Below are 18522 nucleotides of genomic sequence, written 5' to 3'. Positions count from 1 at the left end.
GCCTTAAAAGTCAGCCAACCATCACATGCTAAGCTAAATCACGGGTTATTTAAGGTATGAAATGGGAAACATGACTGCAGAAGCATGGATCTCAAAAGATTCATCTGAGTGAACCATTAATGACACTACGGCATTGTTTTTGCCATATAAGCACTCAATGGTAACAAAGTCTTTAACAGTAAGCTGTAATAATGAACTTGTGTAAAAATGAAAAAAGCTGGTCATAAAATCCCAAATAAGTATACACTTAAAAGCAGTTATTTAATCATACGAAATAACGACATAAAATACTCTGAACTCCTTGGCTCGTTTCTTTAGTTAAGGCTGAGTGATATTTTCTTGCTAAGCAGTACAGCTGTTAGAGCATGTCACTCTCACTTGACCTCTCGTATTTCTGATTTTTTCTATGAAAAAAATATGACCTGACAAGGGCATACTAATGATTACGAAATAACACCATAATATTTTGAGTATTATTTCCTCAGATCTTCTAATGCTTTTTAAATTGCCATTTAACATAAATTTCTGATTTGGGTACTGAGGAAAGAAAAAGACAAAACAAAACACGTTAAGTAGTTGTGTAAATACCCTTTATCATAGAATCACAGAATGCTTCGAGTTGGAAGGGACCTTAAAGAGCACCCAGTGCCACCCCCTGCCCTGGGCAGGGACACCTCCCACCAGCCCAGGTTGCTCCAAGCCCCGTCCAACCTGGCCTTGAACCCCTCCAGGGATGGGGCAGCCACAGCTTCTCTGGGCAACCTGCGCCAGGGGCTCACCGCCCTCACAGCCAAGAATTGCTTCCTCACATCTCATCTCAATCTCCCTTCTTCCAGTGTAAAACCATTCCCTGTGATCCTGTGGCTCCCCTCCCTGCTCGAGTCCCTCCCCAGCTTTCCCGGAGCCCCTTTAGGGACTGGAAGGGGCTGGAAGGTCTCCCCGGAGCCTTCTCTTCTCCAGGCTGAACCCCCCCAGCTCTCTCAGCCTGTCCTCCCAGCAGAGGGGCTCCAGCCCTCCCAGCAGCTCCAGGGCCTCCTCTGGCCCCGCTCCAACAGGTCCCTTTCTTGCGTTTTTCAGGGTTAACTTAAAGCAAAAACCTCTCCTCCCTTCTTCCTAGTCACAGCTTCCTGTATTTCCAGGGCAGGTTTCACTCAGTCCCTCCTGACTCCTCAGTGAGGCTAAGGATGGAGGAGGGGGGGTCACCTGCCTATCAAGCCTCTTCCCGCCACAGGCATTTTCCGTGCCCCTTCTCCGGCAGCTCTTCTACAGCTCTTCCTTGAGCGGGGCTGAGCCGAGGCGCTGTGGGCTCCCCGGTGGGCGGGAAATCCGCTGTGGTGACAGAACTGGCTGGAACCGGCTCTGAGTGCCTCCTCCCTCCACCCCACAGAGGCCAGCGCTCCTTGGGCCAGCCGAGCTGCCCACAGACCGGCCGGCCCTGCTGAGGGAACTACGGCTTGGCGGGACACGGGAGGTTTCTGAGAGAAGAAAAACTGTCCTTCACTAAGTGCAAAATAAGCCAAAAACCCCCACAAAACTTCAAGCACAGGCAACAGCCCTGTCACTTTCGGGTATGATCAAAAAGAAATTCAAGGTTTCTTTTTTATTAATCAAGCTTTCCCTAAACACAGGATAAAATGGGTCTGTAAAAATTGAAGTGTCATTTCTCTTTTTAGTAAAGCCTACACACTTATTGCTATTATTTTAAATTAAATCATTACAATGTTAACTTAAGATTTGGCATGGCAAACAAAAAAAAAAAAAAAACAACCCAAAAGCGTATAACTTAAAATACGCTCAGGTATAATACTGTAAAAATGAGGTAGGTAATTGGGTAGCCATTTGATAAGCCATCACCGTAAGTCACCTTGACAATAATGTCATTAAACCCCCTAATGCCAGAGCCTGGTGGGACCCCCATCTCGAGGGGCAGGAGCGGGACCAGCTCACGGTGGCACCAAGCGAGGCCATCAGCAGCCACCCGACGTGTGCCGGCCACCAGCACGGCAAAGGCCATTGCCCACAGGAGAGCAGCTCTGGAGACTTTTCAGTCACAGCTGGACAGAACAATTCTGCTAACTCTGCTGACCAATTTCAATTAAGTTATTAAAAAAAAATAAATTAAAGATTCACTTCACAAGCTTAAGAAGGTCCAGGGAAGAAAAATATTTGCTAGGAGTCATACTTCAAAGTCAGCTGGCTAGGTACCTCAGATTAATAAACATGTATAAAATTATTTTTCCCTTTTATACTGCAAAGCTACTAAAGAACTAGTGAACATTCTAGATGGGGAATTTCATTTTCAGTCTTTTATTCACTCTAAGTGAATGTAAAAATCCCCTAAAAAGACCGATGTGATAGGAAACAGGAAATACAACACCTAGCCCTCGTACCTGTGTACACACACATAGGTGGCCATTCAGACATACACACACGCAGGTGGCCGATACGGACGGGTAACTATCAGTCAAGGGGACAGTTACCACACTCACGGAAACACCACCTCAGGAACACAATGCAAACCTGATTACTAGTAAATCTACATCAAAGCAAACACCATACTAAATGAGACAAGATGAAAGTATTTTTCTTTCAGAAAATAAGCTAATTGAAAAATGTTCCATGCTACATTCCGCAAAATTAATGTAACACAAAGGTACAGGAAAGGTGCATTATATTTTGTTGTTGTTACTATTAAAAATTCAGAAAAATTGGGAATACCCTAGTGACACTTAATTCTGAGAAGTCTCCAAATTTGTAAAAGAACTGAAATACAATACAGGAAGGTGATGATGACCTGAAGAACTGTAGTAAGAGAGAAGGAATAAAATGCAATAGACCGAGATGCAATACCATACACTGAAGGCCTAATAACAAGATAATCTTCAGTAAATTCAAGAGCAGATAGCTGGATTAAGAAGAAAAAGCTGTAAGTGTATTAATTAACCACAGAATAATTTTGCAGTCAAAGCAATGCTAGGATACATTATGCCTCCCAGAGCCAGGAACTGTTAAATTGTGTACAAATATAGTTAAATTGTAACACTCACGTTACTAGGATGATTGGAAGAACAGAGTTGAGATCTTTTAATGTTACCCATTAAGATATGTACTATCCAGCCTCATCAAAGGGGTTGGAGCTCAGATAGAGGAGTTCTTTGTAATCATATTCTCTATAAACACCTCAAGAAGGTGGAAACTTTTTTTTGCTTTTGAAATAGCTCCCCAACAAGAATGCAAGCAGAAATATATATCCACATTATTCTTTGTATGAGCGTTTAATTACTCTGCACTGCACTTTATGATGCATTACCAGAATCAACGACTTAAGATATCCATCTCTATCCTGCGTCTCTTGTGCTAAATTTCTACCTCTAAAAAAAATGTGGTTTAAGATCAATAGTAATATAAATGGCCTGTAGGTATCCTGCCTTATTTGAAACATCAAAATGAAATATTTGACTACAACAGAGTTTTTTCTTACCTTTCCAGAAGATTATGAATTGCTTTGAAGAGCAGGGTCCTACACTCATAGGAAAGTCCATTCTCCCACAGTCCTTCTTCTACCACTACAAAAACATAAAATGTTGACATGGTCAAAACAGGGAAATACAAACATTTATACAAAACATAACTCCAACAGCTTTAATTTTCAACAGTAGCATGTTTCATTAGGCTGTTTCAACTATTACCTATACTGCCAAAATAGCTTTAATCTTTACTTGCTGAAGAAACCAACTTTGAATTAAAAAAAAAAAAAGAAAACACAAAAGCATAAAACCAAATGCATTTGTTTGTAGCATTTGATATTAAAGTAGGGGGGTGAGGAATTAATGAGCATTCTTTGCCATGACTGCTGAGAGATCCTTTAAAACTTAACCACAAATGCAGACAATCAAGAAACAAAGTGAATCATCAAAGGTGTAAAATCAATTTATACAACTTAAACAACAGTAAACAACTATCCTGAACCTCTCACTCAAGTGAAATTCCTCCGTTGTACTGACTTAAACTGTTGCAGTTTAAACAATACATAGAAAACATATGAATTACACAGCAGGTTTTTATTCCAAAATAAAACCTGTCAACTTAGTACCAAACTGCAGACATTTCAGAGAATTAAACAAAAATAACCTATTAATATCTCACAGTCGAGCGCAGCATGAAGTACCTGAAGAATACACAAACCTCAAAAAGATCTGCTGTCCTTACTCCATTGCTTTGGGATGTTAAAACTACCAAGACTAAAACTATTTTTGGTGTGCCTGTATCTGCATCTTCTGCTGACTAAGATGTAGAATCTATCTCAGCTGCAGAGTAAAAGCAGATGATTAACTAACTTTGTCAAGGAGTAAGAATTTGTTAATTGACTGAGTTCTGTCAGTTCAATTTTACAGGCGTACTCTGCAGATCTTTAGAAACGCAAACACACAATTCTACAGAATGTTAAGAACTGAATACTTCGCACCCCCTACTTGGCCAATTTAAAGGATTAAACTTTCCAACAGCATGTCTATCATGCAGAGATTATTATCTAAGTACAGTTTACTCTACTATCATGTTTAAAGTAAAGCTTCTGAAGAGTTTCTGCTGTATGAAAAATATTAATATTGCCGGCAGTCTTCAACTACAGCTTCAAAGCCTCAAAACCCAGCATTGTTCGTTATTCTGATGCTTCTCCCAGTTACCGTAAGTCATATAACCTCAAACAAGAAGAGGCACATTTTTGAACGTGTAATGTTGTAATATGCTAATCTCTCTCCTTTTACAGAATGAAAAGAGCCAGGGCTTTAGGACCTAAATAACCTTATCAAATAGCACAGTTACTTCCTCAGAAGAATGAAAAAAAGACTCGTGCTTTTGGGCACAAGCATGAGCCAAGTATCTTTCCCTGTAAAACCATTAAAGGCCACCTTAACGCTTGCAAAACCTTACTGAGTACGTAATGCGCTATAGCTGTTTACTACATAGACCTTCACAGGGCTTCAGATTTCATGTTCAAAACAGCATTCTTCAGAAACTTTAGAATCTCCATGCATTTTCAGAACTACTGATGCATAAATTTTATATAGTTCAGAACCACTGAAGCCTAAGAAAGTGCAAGAGTGGTACAGTCTCAGGCTTAAAAACTTCTCAAATACATAAGCACTTACACATTACAGTATGAGAGAGATCACACCTGAGTTCACCTCTATGAAAACTCCAGATTCAAACAATTTTTTTTTTTTTTTTTTTTTTTTTTTTTTTTTTTTTTTTTTTTTTTTTTTTTTTTTACAGAATTTGTAAAAGCCAAAAGACATTCACTATTACGTGGCACTGAGCTCTTCTGGAGTACTTCTTGAGTTCTTGAGCCAGTACTGTACCTCCATTAACGTCATACAAAATCCGAGAGACAAGAATTTATTCCATGATTTTACAGGAAACTTCTCATAGCCAGTTCTGATGTTCTCAGTCATAACTCACTATCTACTCCCAAGTATGCACAACAAACTAATGGAGGCCAATCAAGGAACAGCTTATATTATCTCTCAGAACTATTTTCTGCCAGTATAATGTTGCCACTGACTCCAGAAGAAATGAGATCATAGTGCTTTGCACTGTTTATAAAGTAATATTCTGTAGAGTTGGAATAATTTTAATACCAAATTCTTTAGGTACTGGACATTCCCAGGATTCTTTTGCCCTCCTTAGCTGTGACTGGCACAGCTGCTCTTTGGGCTACACCATCCTGTTACTCTTCCACAAACCGAGACCCCTCTCCCCAGGGCTGGTGTGACACCAAACGCCTAACGATTCCCAACAGAAGGGACTGAAGAGGAGGGAATGGAAATTGGCAGCACCTCCTCTCTCTACACAGCAACACAGATGGATTCGTGGTTATCCTGCATTCAGGAAAAGAACAGCCCCGCAAGGGAATGCATCCCAAAGCCTAGGAAAAGCAGGAAAAAGCAGCGTTAACCTCACAGTGGAGGTCCTTGTAATTAAGTTCCTAGTTCCTAGGGTCAAGTCTGACAGAGACCAGACTGGCTGAGGAGCAGCCATTGAGTGGGACAGGGAAAAGGGGAAAGTCTCAAGTGGTATCATCCCTCAATATTCTAATTTGCCAAATTGGCTTTCTTATTACTCAGCATTCACATAAATTAGATAGGAAATGGAAATAAAATTATTTCCCTATTAAATTTAAGTATATCATAAGACATCTTCATAACCATTTTCCTATAATAAATAATGCCTTTTGATGCCCAGATATATTAATGCACTATACTTACTGTAATTACCTCTAATACTTCTTTATCCTACTAAAAATGTTCATCTCACAATTGAGAGTATGTCTGTTGCTGTACAAATTGGGAGAAAAAATTAGAACTGCAGCATTTCACTTCCTCTCTGCTCTGTCTTCCTGATCCAATCTCCAAAAGAAAAGAACTTAAATAACTGGAGTAAGTTACAACTTCAAGATGCAAATAGTGATCAGTAACAAAAGCCACTAGAAACAAAACACTAGAGATTAGACTGTACCTGTAAATTGCAAAGTTCCTCACACTGTTAACAGTGTAATTTGATTTTAGATTTTTGAAGAATATTTAAAATTCCTTAAGAAGATTGAACTGGGAAATAACTGTTCCTCTCTGTCTGTCTACACAATGATTTGTAATGCTTTCAACACTCAACCCTTTCAACTCAAGCCCTCAGCAGCCCTTCAGTGCCGCCTGACAGCATTTTCAGGCACACAGCTAACAGAAAGCAGGTGCTGCACAGGTTCAGAAACATGCTTATGCCAAGCACCTATATCCTGTCCTGAAGGTATTTTCTGTTACTCTAGTTGAAATATTTCTCTTTAGAGGCAACACATTTGAAATTATAAAACAGCTGTGAAAGCCATCTTCAAAAAAGAAAAATTCTAGGGGAAGAATCAAGTAAAGATTGAATTTTAGCATGAGAAAGAGTACAACAGAGCACGTAACTACTTCTTCCTCCACGGAAGTCAGAAAGGAGATGAGTTTTGGAAAGGCAGCAAAGCAGGTAGGACAAAACCGTGGGTCACCACTTCCCAGGACCTGGGTAGACAAAACCATCGCTAATCTGATCCGTTGTTTGCGGCAATCCCACTTTGAGTAGGACGTCAGACTGGATGACGTCCAGGAGTCCAAGCTCCTTCTCACCTGGGTGATCTGTCAGATCTACTGATCCTCTGCTGTGATACACTCACACAGACAGACACCCGCCTCTCTCAATCTGGGTGTATGTGTGTATATTATCTGTATATGGTAACTACCTTATCTAAGCATGTGTACATTCCAGAGTAGTCAAGAGAACAACTGGGAGTAGCATTTACTTTCTTGTAAAACAGGCAGTTCATCCCCTTCTCGCTGTTTGTCCTGCAACAGAGGGATAATTTTACCACTACATTTCTCACCACAATAAGCAACTATTATGTGTGCTTGGTTGGTTTTGTTTTTTTTTAAATGAAATCACCTATCAAAATAAATAACTAAGTCTAACAATACTCCATCTCTCAATATCTGGATTCTTGGAAAATATCAGGAAGATAAAGTCATATCATCTCTCTGCCATTAACTCTAATTCTATAAAACGCTTAGCCGATACAGCCAGTCTAACTGCCCTTACTACACCATTCTCAGTATACGCTCTCTAAATCCAGTGGAGAGAGCACTAAAGAAGCATATGGATCCAAAAAGAAGTGTGAAAATGTCAGTATCTTTCAAAAGAGGGGGTAAGAAAAAAAAAAGACTTGGGATAGCCATTTTTGCACAAAAATAATCATTTCTCTGAAGAGGTATCATTGTTTCAATCTATGAGTTAGGAAAGTGAAAACATTAGTAATCACTAAAATTTTCATGGAAAGATAAAAAACCACCAAAGCAATGTTTTAACAGATACAATGGCAAAAAATAATTCTGTGTAAGCTGACAGAGCACCGTGTAGTGAAAACAAAAGTTAGTTACAGATGGGTACCTGCCTATTACCATCATCCAACGTACAAGTGTGTACAGGAATACGGTAAAAGACCTTTTGGTTATGGCACCTGAGAAAGAATACAATGCCATGTTTTTCAACTGCAAACAAATATTCACAGAGAAAATACTTTTTGATTTTCTCATAGCCGAGATATTATTAACAGAAAATAAAAAAAAGAAAAAAAAGTGTATTTCACTCATCATAATGGACTACGACCGAGGTGCTAAATCTCACTGTTAGTCTCCATACAGAATGGAAATTAATCGATAGCCATCACATGTGAAGTTTTTAAATGTTTATTAGCATTTTGTTTTCATAGGTTCAAAAAATGAACAGAATATTTGCGCTGATTTTTAAGTTTATCCTTGTAGATCAGATGTTAGAAGTATTAAAGGCAACTACAATAATTTAGACTTACACTGGAAATTTATAATTTAAACATACATTAATGAGCAGCTTAGTTGGCTTGGGGTCTTTTTTATTTTCAAGTCAGAGATATTAAGGTCTTCAAAGTGTCTAATGATTTTTATGAAGCCAGCCATGTTCTCAAAAAAAAAAAAAAAAAGAACCATTATAAAAATTTCAAGGACAGAAGTCACAGCAAAATATCAAAGCAAATACTTCAATAATTTTAAGTCTCCCAGAAGAGATACTGGAAAGATAATAAGATCTCTGTTCTGCTTCAGTGACCAAACTGACATATTTTACTTAAAAGAAATATAGGAAGGAAGGAGAGAAGCAAGTTGCGACTGTGGCGGCATCGCAGAGATAGTTATACCTTTAAGAAATCCAGCCACCCACATTTTAATAATTCAGGTCACACCGCCTTATGCAGTTTAAAAGTAGAATTAGTTTCAAAGAATACATATTTCCTCAGAGCTATGTTACATATTTCCTTTTAATGTATCATATTGCAGCAACAGCTGAAATGAACGTCTAGACATCAAAAACAGTCTTTATTCCCACCTACTGCTTTTTTACCTCAGGCATCAAAACTAATGAAACCTATTATCCAGAACACTGACTTCAGTTACCACATTGGCCACTGCAAATACGAAAAAACACTCTGGGACAGGACCAGTTATTCAGCCATTAAAATTACTGAAAATCAATTTCTTGCTGCGCACTGCAGAAATACTGATAGATTAAAGCAGGACACATGGGACAAGGAGATTACTTCGAGGGAAGATTACTATGTCAAACTGCTGAAGAAGGGGAGTTACTCAGCTACTCAGGATTCATATGCAGAGCAGTACATGGTTCCCTCTTACTCTTTGATATTCCATCTCCTCCTTACCATGAACTATGAAGAATGTGGGGTTTTTTTGCTGTGTAGATACAGTTTTTAAAAACACATGGCCAAATACTGGAACAAAATCCGAAATTCAATTACTAAAAGCAAGCATTTAATTTTTCATTTTAATTTTTATTAACGTGCCCTTAAAACAATATATCAAAGACCAACTAGCATTTTGAAGCATCGTTTCTTCTAAAAAATTGAGTTAAAAGAGTAACAAAGCAATGCAATGGTACATTAATTCTGAAAAACTATATTATACCCATAAAAATCCAATTAAACGCAATGCTATTGATCGATCATTGTTATACTGCCATTGATCACCTTGTAAAATCTGCGTTTGAAGTCATTAGTGATTAAATTGACTTATTACTAAATCAGATTCAACCCACTTAGAGATCTAATTTCCTTGCACTGGTTATGATTGTAGGGAAATTGTACTGCTTACTCGTACAGTACTGAGAATTCATCTTGGCCCTCTGTCTCCCAAACCAACTCATCAGCCAAAACAGAGCCAGCACAGACGAAAGGCTCACCAGAACGATCCCTTTGCCGTAATCTGTTTGCAAAGAGAGCTTACATGAAGCTCTGAGAATAGGTGCTGCACACACACGGCAGCTCTCCCACTCAACGTCCTACAATCCAGGTATCCCCAACAGCACCGGTTCTGCACCACACATCCAGGGAAAGCAGAATATTAAGGAAGACTATCGCTGAAGTGCTGTTCAGACACCACCTAAGTTTGCATTTCAACGGAGCACAAATTTTTTATATAAAAACTAACACTTTCAAGCAGGGTTGACTATGAAACTAAAATTGTTGCACTTCAGAAAGATAAATAAAACCTTCAAAGGCAACAGCTGTTGAATATCACAGGAATACTATGAGGCTTTAATTGTTGCGCATTGAAACAGAAATCAGCATAATGGCTATTTATTGAGAAACAGATGGTAGGTGACTATCTGCACTTAGGATTGTGTTAGCACTACTTAAAGTATTACTTTTATCGCTTCCTCACTCCCGGTAGGTACAAAATTGTTTCTTATAAAAATATACATTTAAATGTTCCATTCTCTCCCTCTTCCCGTCCCACACTGGCACATTCCTCCACGGTCTCTTCTGCCTTTCCGCTGTCACACACCCCAGCGCAGACCTTTACAGTGACCTTTCCCGAGTACCACAGTTAACTATGCAACATTTCAAAGGGCACTAGGGACAAACGGGCCTCTCAAAATATGTAATCACTTCTGGTTCTTAAGAATTTCACTTCAAAATATTCAAAAAATCTGGGGGTAATATCCAGCTTCTCCAAAACCAAAATTATCATCTATGAAATCAGTATAAACATTTCTGTGTAATTATAGCTCACGACTGCTTTCTATGTAGGAATGCAAAATCAGCTATGCCAGAGAGCTGAGCAGCTCGCTTCAGAGACAGAAGAGACTCCAAATAAAACAGCTCGGTTTGCTGCGCGGTTTTTGCTTTGAATGCTTTTTACAATCACCAGCTCAGTCCCAAGAAAGAGTAAAACGAACGTAAATATGGCACAATTTATATGTGGTTTGCACTGCTTCCTGAAGTAACGGGGCAAGTTGTTTACAGCCTGGAACCTGCTCTCACGTGCCAGAAAACTCCCCCCAGATCCCCAGTTTACACTGTTTTGTTTGTCCCACCATGTGTCTGTGCATAAGTAGTTTCATTTTCAAGCTACTTTATATTTCTTTGCAAAGATATTTCCTATAGATGAAAAGCATTAACCTGATCATAGTGAAAATGGACTAAAATTTTGGCAAGGTTCTCACCATCTTCCTCTAAAGTGTTCAGGGCTGAGGATGCCGCTACAGAAGTATTTTCTTAAGTTTATCCCTGGGAGTTTCCAGCATTTCCTCCCACATTTCTGAACTTTTCATTTTTGGTTACATCTTGCTTCCCCCTTCAATTCTTTGGTATATTGGCATTAAAAAATAGTTTCTCCGAAGAACATAAAAGTAACCCAAAAAATTTGAAGGAAAATAAGTTTTTAAAAAGTATTACCATGCTTTCCCAGGAAACAATCTCTACTCTCCAAACTCCATTTGCTTTGCTCTTTCCTTTCCCCTTTCGTATCTCCAAGTCTTCATTTCCTCCCATTTCCACTGACCACCTCGGACCTAGAGCCAGCACAACCCTCATTCCACACACCAGCTGCAACCCCCTCACTTCTGCCTTTTGATCTTTCTAGGTTCAAAGGAAATAAAACTACTGAATTAGATCTGAATCAGTAAGGTCTTCCTCTCTGTACTGGTAACACAACGAGAATGTGGACTTTCATTTTTCTTCTCTAAACGTGAATGTTGTTTCTCATCGAAAGCAGATAGAGCACGTTCCCCCCTCCCCTACAGTCGAGGAGCGCTGTTGGAGGTAACACAATGTACAAGGGCAGAGTCTCTAAAGAGAAATTAGAGCAAATTCAGCCATCACCAGAGTAACACGAGGCTTGTTCTTCGGAAAAATGCAGCTCGTATTAATCCATACTTGGAAAGCGAAAGGAACCAGAAGTCTTTTCTCATTTATAAAGTATGCAAGACGTCATTCTTGAAATACAGATAGATCATTTTGGAAAGCAGTACTGGGCTGCTTTCTTCCTTCTCCTTGAACACAGGTTTGCCTCAAAAAACAACTGCCCAGCTTGAGAGAGACGATTCCATTTTAAACTGCAATCCTGAGGAGCCAGGTCCCTGAAAAGCTTCCACTCGCCACTCAAGGCTTCCACCGGCGCTCCTGCGCCAGCCCTGCTGAGCAGTGCCTGCAGCTGCGGGGAGCGCAGGGCGTGCAGCAGCATCCCCCCGCGGCGCTGCGCTGGCCACCCTCCCCCTGGAGAGCGTTCCAGAGGAGGCTCAGCCCTGGCCGAGGGCGCTCTGCAGCGTGACCGAGAGAACATGGGAACACGATGCATTAGACATGCCTGGAGTGATAACAATGGAACCGCTTCTTGCTGCCTTTCATTTCTTACATTTTGTGGAGGCTAATGCATTCACGTTACTAAACGAGCACATTTACAGACAGGAAAAAATACAATCATCTTTAAGAAAGGCAGCTTTTTTCCTTGGTATTTGCTGCTTTGCAATACGCTTGCAGGCTGCCACAGTTTTTAATTGATACGTTAAGACTATAAATGTAAGAAAGACAAGATCTCCAACCTATCCAAACGTGCATTTATAGAGCATTCAAGGGTGTGCTGTTGCCCCATCTTTCCATGATCACAGCTATCTCCCCTCCACCCAGCTCGGCTGTACGTTGTGGAACAAAAAGCTGTAATATTTCCATCGCAGCTGCATACTTATTTAACCAAGTAAATATTTGGTTTTCCATTAGCTAAAATTTGAGCTTACTCTCCTGTGTAAAAATTAAGAACGGTGCCTATTTTTTCCTCAGTTCACATTTCCTTTCGGTACCATGTCATTACTCACAGCCCCCAGACTACTATTTTCTTCTTTTTTATTTTAATCTAATGGTTATAGGAATAACAATTTTCATGACAAAGTCTTCTTTTCCTTAACTTACATGTAATGTTGTATTATGAGAAGACTCAAGACATTGATTTAACTAAGGAATATAGGAAATATTTTAATGGCAGCCTCCCATTTTAACCATACATCAAGTACCACAAACACATAACAGCTACAGGTTGTATGCGAGAACTACAGCACAAATTCCATTATAGGTGGAACATATCAGATAAGTCCTCTTCGTATTACTTTTTGAAAACTAGAAAAAAAGAGTTGGGCAGACACACTTGCACGTACTTTATACATAATTTGAAAATAATGTTTTAAAGCTTCTTTTACTACTTGTTGTCCAACCTCCCTACTGGAATTCATTATAGTATTTTACACAGGAGTGAACGACAAAATTGACTTTGCAATTTGTTTACTCAAAAACTTGCTGAAGCAAAAAAGTTGGAGTGATTTCAAAACCCCCCAAACCCCACCCATCAATCACCAGATACACAAAGAGAAAGTAATAGTTAGCAATAGGCAAAACCATATTTAACGCTGCCGGCAGATTTTTTTGAGTAACGGAGTTAAAGCAATAAATTTCAGCTTAAAATGTTTATACATACTTTAGGAGCAGAGAGTCAGGCTTCAGCAATAACCTACATCATTGCAGAAGTGTTTATGGTCAGACTTGATGCTTGTAAATGAAGTACTGTATTTTCAAAAGAAAAGGTAAGTTTCCAGACTCTCAGTTTTGCTACTGTTTTTTGGAAAAAAAAAAAAAAGAAATAAATGGAAAAATGCATCTTAAATTTAGGTATTAAAAACAGCAGAAGTGGTTCAAATTAAGTCTCTTTTTAAAAATGTGACCGTGCAAACCATTTCCCTCATATTTATGTGTTTCTTGAGAGAACAGTAGACTTTGAAAACCACAGGCACAGGATAAAAGGCTAGAAAAGACTTCAGAGACAAGAAAACCATATTTTTGTCATTTTGTTTGTCCTTGACTGGATTTGAACGCTCCCCAAGAAGTATGCCAAAATACTTTGCACTCTTCTGTGAGCAAAGGTTTAGTGTAGTTTGCCACTGTTTAAACTGCTTTTGTGCAACACCGCTGTGCACCGAGTTCTACCAACGAAGTGGTCTGATATTTAGGCAGCAGAACGTCAAGCGGGTTTTAAAATCTAGTTTTGTCATCTTCTGACAGAGAGCCGGCAGAGGGAGCTGCATGTAACCACGTCCTGGACTCTTCCCGTAGGATCTGTTTTTCAGATTAAGAAAAGGATACGAGATCATGCATGCTAAAAATAAAAAAATCTGAAAAATAAAAAAGACCACATTCAATAATAAATGTATTAGAAGTGGGCCAATTTTTAGTAGGAACAGTTTAATTGCTACTTTTAAACTAAAAACCTCTGTTGGAAACAGCTTTAAAAGCAGAATAACTTCTTTGAAAAATAATGTAGTCAAAGTGTCCAGTATCAAGTCTGTATCAAATCCCTTGAGAAAGGGTAAATAAGATCTTTGAAAATCCGTATGTCTGTTACTTCCACTGCTTGAACAGATACTTGTATATTTTCAGGCATCTTTGATTTTTAACTGATATTCTTTCACATATTCAATATTCCCTGGAAAGTTTCCCACTTAACCAGGCTGCGGCAATGCTTAGGCACGGTGCTACACTGAGGTACCTTTTTTATAACGCTGAGCTTCACCAACGCTACCTTTTATTACGATTGCTATGTTGGCAGCACCTTTCAACACGGGCAACTTCAACTATAAAATTAATCAATGCAGATGTGCTCAGATTCTCCCTCCCCCTTGACAGAACCAGCAAAACGGCAGTGAGACAAGCACGACGCAGGGCCGTAAGGCTGGCCAGCCAAAGCAAGAGGGACAAACACAGCCCCAGACCACAAGTACTAAGAACTCACTACGGAAAACCAAACCCTCTCCCTCCCTGTTCCCTGTCTATTCCAACCTGCCTTGTCAAGCAGGGAATGCTGCACATGCTCTTTCAGATGGGGACAGAAAAACAATTTCTTCATCGGCATTTTCCTTATTTATAAGACTATATTTCTTTATCCTTATTTATAAACAGCAGGTATTACAGGAAAAAAAAATGTCACAACATGGCATACAGCTTTGGGGATGGAAATTTCTGAAGACTGGAGAGCCATTCTGGAAATACGCGACTCCTTGAAATTGTGCACAACGACAAACTAAGCATCAAGATTTTACAGAGTACCTGAGACCATCAAATATGTACCTTTTCTCATTATCATTAAGCCTGAATATATAAAGCAATTATTAATTTAAAGCCAGTCCTGTTTTACAAAGATCTCTTTTACGAGAGTTACTGCAAGCAGAAGACAGAACTGAGAACGATTCCCCTGATGATAAGCAGACACTGAAAGGCACAGCCCAGGAAGAAACGACGGCTTTCCATACAACCAAAAAAGTAACGTTAACTTCTGACCTTTTTGTCCTTGGGACTCCTGCTAAAGAGAAGTTTTACAAAATTTGAGAAAACACATCTACTAAACAACTCCCCTTCACAGGCATCTCCTGTGCTCACTGCTGGAGTTGTTTCCCATATCCATGTTTCAACAGGAGCCGTCTCCCTCGCTGCTGATTCTGCAATGCAAATGTAATATGTTGTTCACTTTACAGTCTGTTGCCATGGATATTAATGTGATGTCATAAATTGTTATATCTTCATTGAAGAAACAAAATGAAAGGGCTTGTAGGCAGGAGAAGAATAAGAACTCATCTAAGAAAGCATATTTAAGAATAAGGAACTGTTGTACAGATCACAAACAGAAAAGACACATAAATTTGTATTTTAATTTAGTATTGTTGAATGTTTCTCTACAGAAGACCTGCCTAAAAGATTACAAATTACCTCTTTCATTTTATTCCTTAATTTCATTGGACCGTTACCTGCACAGCGGGACCTCCTTGGCAACAAATATAGCAGCACTGCTAGAATTTATCTTTTCACCGTGGTTGAAACTCACCTTAAATACCCGGCAGTGGCTAACCAACCCAGCAATGCCCACATGACCCTCTCTTCCTTTTCCTTTTATTCCAGCTACTGTTTGACAAACCAATTACATTTATTGCATATCGGCCATGTCAGAAGCATGGCAATTGCAAGTACTTAATTTATGAAAAATCAGGGTCGCGGATTGCCCCTAAAAATCAATATCTACGCATATTTCCTAAAGTTTTGCCCTGCGAGGACTCCAGGAATAAACAGTAATGAAATTTGCCTTTGCCTTATTAAACCAGTAGTTAAGATTACAGTATGTTAATCTACTTTATCTGTAGATATACACTGAGAGAAGGAAAGAATAATTTAGCTTAGAGAAAAGTATAACACAGTATAAAGCACACCCAATGTTCACAGCCAATTTACATCTTTTAGGATGAAAAGAATCCAGGATTTCTCTCATTTTCAATTAGTTAAACTGTCTTGTTTAATCTTTTTCCCAAACAGTTTAGCTTTTCTGAAAGTGGATTTAATTAAGTTGAAAGGCACACAGCTACTGGGGGATGAATGGGCACTTCTGCCTACTCAGACCTGCCAAGCAATAAACTACAGATGAATTAGACCATTCACATGACGCAGGGATCGACATACGCCCGTTTCCTGCCATCACAATCACCAAGACACCAAAGATCCACCCAAAGGCAGAGGCAGCACTTTTCTAAGGAGAATCCTTGCGCTGTCTAACCAACTCTACCACTGTGATGCTCTACGACCTTCTTGGAAACCGAGTCACTCCTCCTCAACTTCCGAGCATTTCCTTTCTCAGCTCGAATAGGAAAAAAAGAAACCTCAAAATCGGCCTGTGTTTCTGAGGTCTTGTGGCACTTTTATCCAAGTCTACTAGTTCAATGATAAATAAGTCATCTACTTACAGTGGCATGTAAAGTGTTCTTCCTCTTTTCAAACTTACTTGAATTGCATATGAAATGGAAAAAAGCCAAGTCCTGCCATTCAAATCAGCCATCCAACATTCACACAAGCTCAGACAACAGAACAGATCTCATCTTGCACAACCCAAGATTATTTTCCCCAGCTCTTATCTGTTCCTTCCATTTCCCCATTCCATCTAATGGGGAGTCTGAACCTTTGCCTCAGTCTCTCACTATTTAGCTCTCCACTCTAATTCATTAAATACCATTTTGTTCCTATGCCCCCACCCATCTGGGGGGAAAGAGCATGCAGAAAGAGGAGAAATATACATACACATATATATATAAGCTTGGCATTCCAATCTATCCAAAACTCAAACGGCTACCGAATAGCTGAATAAACAAAAAATAGGTTTTTTTGACATCTCCTTTTAGAAGAGAGGTATTCTGTAACTGCAGCTAGTCTTTGGAAGATGTTCCAACTCCTTGTCTTAACCTGTTTAAATCAGCTGCTTATGGAATCTGCTACTGCTAGTAAAACACACAGTGAACAGTAACCCTCTCAGTCGAACAGAAAGCACAGTCCCTCACAGTAGGCTATATTTCTTTGTGATGTTACCATCAGCATCAACTCTACAGCAGCTGCACAAGTGCCTCAGGTGTTTGGGAATAATCTGAACAACTTGTGTTCAAAAGGCATCACCGATGCGCCGCATTCCTGCTCCTATTTCTCATTCAGTACCTTAAAGGGCACAACAGCCACAAACCGACATCACCCTGGTTGATGTTGTCTTCTGGACACCGGAAACAAGGCACAGATGAAGCGTCATACACAAGAAGAGAACTAGGAGAAAGGGGGCAGGCCACCACATCTTATCCCCACCTGCGGGCCACCAGCGTTACAGGTAAGTGGGGTTAGCATAAGAGCCAAGGCAACTCAAAAGAAGGACAGTTTTGCCACACACATGGATTTGTTGCTCTCGAAGCAAACACAGAGGGGTACAACCCATTAACCTGCATTGACTTTCTTCTCTTTGTACTGGTTTTTCACTTGTTACACGTTCCCATTTAGAGATATCAGGGATGTTAATTGATTGCTCGCTTTCGAAACACTTCTTGATTGGGCCTGTTTAATTTAATTCCCAGCCCTGTAGGTATCTATCCTAGAACCAGTACTTCTCCACTGTGGGGGAGCCGTGCAGACAAGCTCCAAACAGTTAAACAATAGCTACTGTACAAGGAATAGTATTAAGAATTTATCTTCCTTGAACGGTAAGACTATTCCTCCCGCAATTCTATATACTTGAGAAAGTCTAAGGTCAAAGGCCAATAAAAAGCAGACAAGCCTATAAGACAGCCTCCAAGACCATAAGAGAACACACACTACAGTATGTGAAGAAATATCAGAACCATCAAATGGGACTGAATGTGGGCAAGAGCAGCACAAGTGTTTGAGGAATGTCTGCAGGATGCAATGGGAAATGCAGGGGTCCCCACGCTGGCAGAGATCGGCTCTGGTCAATGGATGCGGAGCCGCCCTGCACGCCCAGGGCTGGCATCTACCAGCCCTGCAGGCAAAGCGCTGGAGCACAGCGCTAGGCACACGCAGCCGTGCAGCTTCTGTCTAGACTCTAAACGTTTCTGTGCCTCTAGCCCAGGGGTTTGCTGTACATGAGAATACAAAATGCTATTTCCAAAAAAAAAAAAAAAAGAAAAAAATTGAGTTTTTTATTTTATTAAAAAAATGTAATCCTGTTCAAAAACACAGCTGTAAGAAGATTATAATTCAGTCTACTTAATTTTTTCCCTAATATCTCAGTAAATAACAACCGTATATTTATGCATCCT

At 39.7% G+C, this 18522-nt stretch overlaps 1 protein-coding gene across 3 annotated transcripts in view; it reads right to left on the bottom strand.

The window, feature by feature from the left end:
* MED13L (mediator complex subunit 13L) overlaps positions 1–18522 on the bottom strand; it is a 205749-nt gene that overhangs the window by 105515 nt on the left and 81712 nt on the right. For all 3 annotated transcript variants that reach the window (XM_074605935.1, XM_074605933.1, XM_074605936.1), the window contains one exon: positions 3482–3566. In XM_074605935.1, the coding sequence (XP_074462036.1) occupies positions 3482–3566 (85 nt within the window). The remainder of the gene's footprint in view (positions 1–3481; positions 3567–18522) is intronic.

The sequence above is a fragment of the Larus michahellis genome, chromosome 13 (genome assembly GCF_964199755.1).
Source record: "Larus michahellis chromosome 13, bLarMic1.1, whole genome shotgun sequence".
Taxonomy (NCBI): Eukaryota; Metazoa; Chordata; class Aves; order Charadriiformes; family Laridae; genus Larus; species Larus michahellis.
The sequence above is the reverse complement of the archived record's forward strand: the minus strand, read 5'-3'. Positions and strand labels throughout refer to the sequence as shown.